The 10,000-nt window shown below is 38.5% G+C and overlaps 1 protein-coding gene across 1 annotated transcript in view; it reads right to left on the reverse strand.

Moving 5' to 3' along the window:
• Window positions 1-10,000, reverse strand: part of LOC119596030 (rho guanine nucleotide exchange factor 10-like) — a gene marked incomplete in the record, with an annotated part of 35,528 nt that overhangs the window by 3,228 nt on the left and 22,300 nt on the right. The window contains 9 exon segments of the mRNA XM_037945129.1: window positions 641-850; window positions 1,054-1,218; window positions 2,695-2,919; window positions 3,465-3,557; window positions 4,048-4,344; window positions 4,519-4,898; window positions 5,552-5,694; window positions 8,674-8,989; window positions 9,337-10,000. The exon segment at window positions 9,337-10,000 is cut by the window's right edge and continues 1,174 nt beyond it. Of these exon segments, the coding sequence (XP_037801057.1) occupies window positions 641-850; window positions 1,054-1,218; window positions 2,695-2,919; window positions 3,465-3,557; window positions 4,048-4,344; window positions 4,519-4,898; window positions 5,552-5,694; window positions 8,674-8,989; window positions 9,337-10,000 (2,493 nt within the window).

Genomic DNA, 10,000 nt, shown 5'->3' on the forward strand with positions numbered 1-10,000 from the left:
CAAAAGAAGATTCATCAATATACTGGTTCATGAACAGTTCTTTAACTGATTATTAAAATGTAATATATATAGTCCCTTACATAAGAATGGCTTCATACTCAATTATAATATTTTTTAACTTTACTACTGTTATGCTGTAAAATGGACCATATCAAATGATCATTTCTACAACTGACTCTCTCATTAGATTTAATCTTTTCATTTTGGTTTTAAAGAAAATGCTTCTTCTCTAGCCATATTGTTTCTTCAAACGCCACAATAAATTTTCCTGCTAACATTCATAACTGGAGTGATCTAGGTTTGAGTCCTGGTCAGGAAGGGTTGTTATGTATGTATGTATGTATGTATGTATGTATGTATGTATGTATGTATGTATGTATGTATGTATGTATGTATGTATGTATGTATGTATGTATGTATGTATGTATGTATGTATGTATGTATGTCAAAGGAATAGTTTTAATAAATAAAAGAATGAAGTATCAACTATGATATGCAAGTATAAAATTCGTGTCAATGTATTTAGATAATGCAACCTAAAGTTTAAATACATATTTTTATCCCTCTAATAAAACATATGGATAAAGTAAATCTTAGTAAAAAGAATATTTTACACTCTTGATCAGACACTGATACACACCTCATAGGTTCCTCTCAAGGATGTTATAAGAGATGAGATTCGAGACACAATTTCATAATCATGCATCAGGTCATTCATTTCCTGGCAAAGATTATCTACATTTGAGCCCATAGTCTCTTCAGGAATGCGTGCCGAGTTGATGGATCCCGTTTTGTTGACTCCAGATGCCAATAATCGACTCAGAGTTGGTGAAGAGCTTGTGTCTTGGATCTGAAAACATTTCAGAGAATATTTATAATTTTTTCATAATTTTGTCAGGGTATATTCATTTTTTTTTTCTGTGGAAGTTGTGTATATTTAACATATGAGGAGAATGTTTATACTGATTCTTCTTTTCCAAATAATTGTAAAATTGTAATACTATATATACACATAGGTCACAATTACTATCTTCATCATGAAGGACTTCTTACCTCAACATCTGTGACTGGAAAAGCCCATTTTAGAGAGAGACGTTCATTCTGCTGTCCATAGTCCTCATTTGTCTTTGGTACAACAGTCACACACATGATCAGATCATTGGTAAGGAATAGTCGACGCCCCTTACTCTTGCTTATCAATCCATTCTGGTTGAATTCCTGTGGAGAAGAGTGTAAGTTTAGTTAAATTCTTTAAGTATCTTGTACATGTATCATACATATACATCATGAATGTACAAAAAAATGCTCTCACTAGACTTGTATATTACAGAATTGTGACTTTCAGAGTCAAGTAAATATTTATATTTAATAATACATATTAAAATAAATAAATAAATAAATAAAATTATATAAAAATAATACACTTCCATCCCAATTTTCAAAAAATTCTGTTGTCTTCTTTGAGAAAGAAGCAAAGCATTATAAGTTGACAAACAATATGAAGAATGGAAATAAGCCACACAAGAAAAATATAAGATACTACTAGCTGAAAAAGTTTGTGAGCCCCTGAAAATATTGTGACAAACTTTTTTCTGGTAACAATGTAGTGCATTCAAGTATAGAACTGCACCCTGTCATTCAATCAAGAAAATTTCAACTATTTCTTTAAAAACTTTTCCTTTGTATTATAATCTTTGGCATGAAGTATATATAAAGCACTTGTTGAAATGAGAACATATTTAATTGAATGTCTTTGCACCTGCTTCATTACTGCAGGCTAACTATACTGCTTATAGTCTTTCTATGAAATTAAACATTCATAGAGTCCATTCAATCTGAATATATAGCTGGTAACAACCCTTTCATTAGCACCATAAACAAACATGCTATCATGCTATACAGAAAAAGAAGAAGCTATAGTTCAAAAATGAGAGAAAGTGTAAATAGGAAGATAACTGAAACATGTTTATTCCACTTTTTACCCATCACTGACAACTGTCTTTCCTTTACCAAAACATGAAGAATGGGAAAATGTCAAATAACTGACAATTTCTCATCTCAATAATGCATGTGATGTAATTAATCAGTGGTGAGAATGTAACCTACAGATAATTGACTTATAAGCTGTGGAGCATAGATAGATTATTAAAATGTTTTAATACAGAATTTTCACACTTGTTCATCTATGGTTAGGAATTTCTTTCAAATGACTGTTAGACCAAAAATTCTGAATATCTATTTTAATATATGACCATAAACAGTTTCTCATTTTTAGCCAAGCATCACTCATGATTTGAAAGTATATCTATAAATACATCCATATACAATAAAGACAATGAATGTATACAATATCTTTGTTAATAAGGTATACTTAGTCTATCCTCTCCTTAGCAACAATGTGATGACCATTTGAATGAGAAATAAAAGTATATGATGTATAATTCCTCTCCTACTTTCGTTAGACTAATTCATTCTAAATTTCTAAATACAGGTTATATGTTTGATGAGAAATTATTATAATATTGTAAAAGTGTTAATATTTTCATGCTTGAGTGGACTAAATTGTTACCAGATAAAATTATACCACAAAACTATCAAGGGGCTGCAGTTTTTCTACTAGCTGTGCAAACTAAAATATAAGCTAGATAACTGGCTTTTCATAAGGAAAGACATAACTAAAGTAATCTAACTTACCAATTGCAAAACATCATCTTGACGTAGCAAGTAGCGGTTACCCTCCTGAATTCCCCGCAGTGCAAATTTGGTATTGATGTGTTTCAGTGTATCTCGGAAGGCCTGATACTGCTCAGCTTCACGTTTCCTCTCATTGAGCATCTCTGCCAGTGACTCCAACTGGGTCAATGCTAACTGAAGGGACATGCGATCATGGTGCCCTTGAGGAGTGTGCTTCAGTAGGTCCTGTGAAACGGTAAAACTTATTTTAGAGGTACAAAAGATGTATAATTTTCATAACACTACAGAATTTCCACTGAACCACCACATGAAAAAAAATTAATAATCAGGGAATTCCTGTAAGGAGTTGAACAATTAGGTTCTATTATGTTCTTGAGCTCTTTTGATTATAATATTACTTTCATTACTTCTCATAGGACTGGGAAGTAATGAAAGTAATAGTATAATCAAAAGAGCTCAAGATCATAATAGGACCTAACTGTTCAAAGCCTCTACAGGATATAAATGATATAAATGTATGAATCTGGGGGAAATTATATGTGAAAAGTCTAAGCGAGAGCAATGTTACTCTTTTTTGCCGTGTAATAGGTTTGTCTATATCTGAGGAATAAATTTGATTTTGTAATAAATTTCATAGTTCAAAAATATTTATCTTTGTATTTCTTTTTATAAAAATATTACAATTAAAATGGTAATAATACAAAGCATTTGGATACACTATATTTTTCATTCTACCAAGACCTTGCAATAGTTAGAATCTACAATCATACCTGGAGGAAAAGAATGAACTGGGGAAAACGCTGCACTGGTTTTACCATGAGCCCAAAGAATGACAGTCGATCAGGCGAGGTGATCTGACGCATCTGGAGGTTAAATATAAGTAAACTTATTTTCAAGTCCTTCCAAATTATGGTTATCATTTTAATCTAATTTATATAAATGAATAAAACAGCACACACTAATAGGATTTTATGATTAACTGTGATCTAGCATTGAAAGTCAGATAATGTAATTGCAACTTCTGTGGTCTTCTCTGCGAAAGAAACCAACATGATTCAAAATCAAACATTTGGTTAAGCATAAATCTATACTAATATTTTTTTTAGCATAACACTTCCAATTCATTTAATATAAACCTATAAACCATATTTTCACTCTTACCTCAGGACACTACCTTTAATTCTTATTTGACTTAATAACGCTTACATCCTACCTACATATTTCACACTATGAGAACAGGAACATTCTATACTTCTCCCTTTGGCTAGGTCTCTTTTAATTAAACTGGAAGAAGCCTATCCAATGACACAGTACAATTAACAAAGTATCAAAACTAATTAATCTATACATTACCTTCAGAAAATCAGCAAAAGCAGTTTTCTTTTTCGATTCTTGCTTTGCAACTTCCATGGCACGTGTAAAGTTGTTAATAAAGTCGCTGTAGATATCCAAAACTATAGCCTTGGAGAAAGAAGCAACAAACACATCTCCAATCTTCTCCTCTCTGTCCCATTGTCGCACTGACTCTGCGAGAGCAATTCGGAATAAGGTGTGGCACTGAAGAATCTCTGATACTCGATGGAAGAGGGTGGAAAGTTTGGCTGCATTGAGAATAGGAGGTTTGGAATCATCCAAAGGTTTTTTGTAGTCCTGAAATGATAATGAGAAAGGTCAGTAATCCAATATACTACGTCAGTTTTTATCTTAGCTTATCACCTGTTATTTAAATAAATCTTTCTCTATGATAAGAAATGCACTTTTTAATGAATACTTTCAATTGCATTATACTGCAAAGGAATAATACTGAATCAGAAGTCTAATTACATTGACTAGTCTTTGAAGAGTTGCTACATAGTTATTTTCACTGTGAACTATTGAAGCAACAATATGTCGCCTTTTGATCTGCTCCGGACTGAGGCCCTGTGGCATGGGAGGTAGCGCTGGAGGTTGGTGCCGGCGCTGAAAGGTGTGGGCAAACACCCCACCATTTTCAGAGAAGAGCCCCCCATGCTCTGTGTCCCCTTCCTCAAGCAACTGTGGCATTCTGTGGTTAGTGACTGTGCTGGTACCATTGCTCGTGGTGGTATATGAACTGGTGCGCTCAGTATTGGCAATGGTGCTGCTCCGTCGTTCAACATCATAGTTAACACTTTTGCGTAAGGAAAACCATCTGTATAGTTTGTTGTCTGGTGTGGAGGGAGGATCTGAAAAGTAGTTATACATGAGAAATTTGCTAATAATTACAATTATAATTTTGTGTGTGTGTGTGTGTGTGTGTGTGTGTGTGTGTGTGTGTGTGTGTGTGTGTGTGTGTGTGTGTGTGTGTGTGTGTGTGTGTGTGTGTGTGTGTGTGTGTGTGTGTGTGTGTGTGTGTGTGTGTGTGTGTGTGTGTGTGTGTGTGTGTGTGTGTAATCATCACTGATATGGTTTATTATGTCTTAAAAATAAATAATCAAATAAGATCTCCACTTTTCAATGAATACTTTCCACAAGTATCAACATGTATCTTCATTGATATACTTCAAGGAAATATCTAATCTAATCTAAGTTTATGGGTAGGTGTTAAGAACAAATACAAGCAATGCCCATCATACCCAAAAATAACCCTTGCAATGTGTTGTTCTTGCACTGTCTCAGTGTCCTGATTGATCCTGGACCTTCATGAGTTGCATAGGAATTTTCATTTGAAAGTATTATTTGTTTGTCTCCATGATATACACACACCTACATTCTTATTATGCATATACTACTACACATCTTTTATTCCTGTCAGCCTACACTTTATCATAATCTGTCACCATTCCATTCAGCAAGAATATCTAGAAAATGTGTATCATCAAAAGCCATCAGCACTTACTGTCCTCCACAAGTTTGGCTGATTCCTTTGGTTGATCTTCCTTTGAGTCCTTTCGTATGGCATCTTTCAAGGTTTTACTTGATTGCCGCCTCTCCCTCCACTGTTCTCTCTTACGTAATAAACGTTGTTTGAAGTTCTCCAGGCTGCAGAAAATAATGGCTATGGTTAAATGAAAACCAACAACATATTTATCTAAAAGTTCAAAATAATCTATATATCTCTTTTGTGATTATGTAAAAAAAAAAAATCTGCAACTGAGTGTAATATAACAGATTCAAGATTTACTCAAATCATACATATATAAAACACACTATATATACACACATACAATTTATGTACAACCTTCACAATGATATCAGTTCAGTACAAAACTGGTTGTCAACAGATATATACTTGGAATTTTTATCTTTTTCCATCATGTCAAGAGTAGTTCAAGGTTACAAAACCCTACACTGATATGGTGACCTTCCCATACTCATGCTGGCTGACATATCATAGGACAAAGTTCACCTGCAAGATGTAGTTTATACACATCAACTTGACAATTAGTGATCTTGATTCTAATTAATCACTTTTTCAACTTACCATGAACACACAAACAAAGAAATCAAAGTATCAAGATGCATGTTTGAGGATGTGAACTTCCCAACATATACTATAAATGTTATCTTAGTTATATTCAAACAATTTACAAATATTCACTTGTAAATGCTTTACTCTGTGCTAATCATTTCCTAAAGGTGCTGCAATTATTATCATCACTATTATAATCACTATCAACACAAGAAATATCAATACTAACATCAATGTTTTATCTACTAATATACTTGAACTTTCATTACTATCCTTAGATATGGCAGAGAGCTTAACAATATAATGGGTGCTTTTGTTATCATAATTATTCAGCTCTGAGTGAATCATCTTTTCTTTCTTTTTCTTTTTTGTTATATGAAAAGGTCATCCTGTGAGACCAGTAATTACCATTCTGTATGAAAATGATTAATCATTACATATTACAGACTATACTGAGTTATTGTTTTGCATGACACTATATACGTCCTTTAATATAATCAAATGAAATCTGACAAAATCTCCACTAACTTTTCACTGCTGCCTCTAAAGCTGAAGTTAAAGCTCGCACTCCGCCTTAGTCCCACAGGCTTGGATTCTTTGGGCCTGTTCATGGACATAGTCTTTCCTAGCCTGATGTTCGGACTCGCCCATTTACCCTCTGGAGACATGCACCGGCTCAGGTCTAGCAAACTCTGGCTCTTGTCATGGGTCAGGTCTTGCAGACTCTGACTTTCGTCTAAGAAGTTTATGGAGATTAGGGAGTCTCTGAATCCCGAGTCCGCCTCTGTCTGCTCTGTGGTTGATTTCTGTTCCTTGCTGCTATCGTTTTTATCAACAGGTGTCAGCAAGAGGTGTGATACTGCTGTCTGCGGTATGTTGGTGCGGGTACTGTCAGAAAGACTATTGTGCACTCCTTTCAGATTTGGCGAGTCCTGGACACCGGAACCTGCAATGCTCCAGCGCTGGTTGGGCAAATTGCTTGATAAAGTCATTTTGCATCTCAGGAGGACTGGCTGGGTTACACGGGGATCTGGGATAATTTTGTTTGCTGCACCGTCATTACGGATGGATGAATCATTTTCTTCATTTATGGTACAGAGTGTTGAGCCATTGCGACTTCTCGAAAGTATGCTACCCTTGGTGTACCCAATATATGTGGAGCTCGTGTTCTGTGTCCTTACTTTGACACGCTCGATGGCCGGTCCTTCACTGCCCTCTCGTATATTTCTTTCTGGGCAGAACAATTTGTTTTGCTTCTCAACGCGTACACCATTACCATAGCTCCACGTGGCGTCACTTGACAGACTGCCTGAACAATCAGTCTCAGTGCCAACATTAAATTTTCCTTCTCTCTCTGCACTTGGATTACTGCTGCATGAGTCAGTCGAGTGTGTTCCCCTGACGTCACTAGTAGTCACATCCAAGCCTTCAACCCATTTTACGGATCCTGTAAAACTCGTAAAAGTGACATCTTCACTTTCCGCACAGCCCGTCCCTTGGTTTTTGCTTGTTTGGTTCTTTCCCTCATGCTCGTCCGCTGATTCCCCAGGGAACGGCAAGGTAATGAAGGGAGCTTCATTAAAGCCCCACCTCTCTCCTGTATTTACACTTCCTATCTCGTTTATAGCCTCACACGAATAGCTCACATTTGTCTTATTACATAAACCTGCATTATTGCGGGTGGTACTGGCTACTGTCAGACTATGCGATCGCTTTACTTTTGTTCGTGACGATTTCGGTATACTTCCGGTACTGATTTTTCGAGAAACAGTAATTGGCGGAGCCATTTCAGATGACGATGCACTGCTGGTTCATCTTTCGACAACGGTCACGTCACTCGCATCGTCACATCGCCTGGTAGCAGCCGTAATTACCGCGTTGTGCACTCACGTCAGGACACAAGCTCACGCCTGTGCTTCACACTATTCTCCCATGACAACTGATGTTATCGCTGACTGTCTATTGCCAGGAGGTACAAAGATAAGGCAGGCTTCTCGATAATGCTATTATTCATATCTCTTGTGACTCATTGGATGAGTTTCTCAAGACCATTCCCTTGACAGTCTGGGCTAAAAATGCGCGAATCATTAGACAGTACCACAGCCAGAACTATCGCGTGTAATTAACGACTTCTATATTCGTGTGGTATGCCCGAACTAAAATACCAGAAGATAGCTACAGATACGGTGGATAAGGCGTAGCCAAGCCAAACATAGCTTGGGGAGGATCAAGCCTAGTAGACATTAAGCAAGGAAGTGATTCACTTGGCAAATCGTTTCCCGCCAGGCTTTAAGGTCAAAATATTACTACTCCCTTTATCAGAATCCGTGGAAAATCGCTACATGCTGACAGAAACGCTAAGCCCCTCGTTATTTCTAAAAAACAGAAATACTCACTGACACTAATGCATTTCTGATTCACTTAAAAATCCCTTTTCCTACCACAGCACCATTAATATTAATACTAACAATAATAAAATGACAAGTTATATTTATGACTAATACCGATGCCCATATTTCCACACAAAAAAACGCACGCACTGAACTCACTTTGGCGCCTGGTTTTTGACTGAGCCTGTACCGTTGTCCTCCTCGTTGCTGGAGTAAGACTCGAAGTCCTCGGAGCCCCAGGAATCCGAAGACGACAACTGCCGGTGCACGTGGAGGCGTCGGGACACCCACGTCTCCTCGCTCCCCCCGCCACCGCTACTACCGCCACCACCGCCGCCACTGCCGCCCCCGACGCTTCCGCCGCCGCCGCCGCCGCTCCCTAAGTCCGAAATGTCCTCGTAGATGCGGTCCTCACACCAGGGTCCGCTCAGGGTGCTCGACCGGCTTGATCTGCTCGACCTGCTCGACCGTGAGTCTGGGGAAAAGGGAAAAGAAGACGATTATAAATCTGATGTGTAACGCTGAATTCAAATTCAAATGCAGACGCAAAATTGTATCATTACTTAAAATATACAGGTCATTTAATCCAGTCTCGTCCCGCGATGACTCGAACTAACATATCACAATACAGAAATAAAGAGATTAATAGGCAATACTCATAAACAGCGTAAATAAACCACATGCACGTAATCACAAATCCCCAAACCATATGTGCCAGCGTCCGTCACCAAAGCCAGGGAAGCGTAAACGATAAAAACAAAGCAAAACAAAAACAATAACAATGAATGAGTTCTCAGCTGCACCCGAGGCTTCAGTTCTTACCACAATCTTGGCCGTTTTTTTCATTTCTATCTTCGATGCTTTCGTAGATTGGTTCGGGGACTGGCAAGCGGTCAGTGCCAAGGGCGCCGCCAGTCTCCCTACCCTCGCCACCGGGGCACTCCGAAGAGGGCGGCCTACCTATCTCCTCTGCACTCAGCGTCTCCTCACACACACGCTGATAGGGTTGGTCGTCAACGGTCTTCACGACCTCTTTGGCACCACTACAACCCTCGCCACCCGCTTCCCCGAGGGCTCTGCAACACTGCACATCTGCGTCTGGTTCAACGCAAGCCTCGGGCACGGGCATGAGCACTGGCATTGGCTTCTTCACTGTCGCGTAGTGTGGTTCGTCGTCGGCCCGCTCGACTGCCGCCACAGCGTTCACTCCTTCATTTCCCTCGCTTTCTTTGCACACGGCATCACCGACCGCGGTGCTGCTGCCACCACATCCGTCCTCCGTCTGACCATCGGCTTGCATTTCGTCATGGCTACGGACCTCGCATGACGCACCGGTGCCATCATGGGCTTCCCGTCCTTTGTCCAGTTCCATTAGCATATCCGTACTTGACTTTGTTTCATGGCCTCCCTGTCGACACTCCGCGTCGGCAGAGGCCTCTTGCGCTGTCGCCTCGGCTTTGTACTCGTCATCGCTCTTCGCGGCTTT

This window comes from Penaeus monodon, chromosome 37 (genome assembly GCF_015228065.2).
Source record: "Penaeus monodon isolate SGIC_2016 chromosome 37, NSTDA_Pmon_1, whole genome shotgun sequence".
Taxonomy (NCBI): Eukaryota; Metazoa; Arthropoda; class Malacostraca; order Decapoda; family Penaeidae; genus Penaeus; species Penaeus monodon.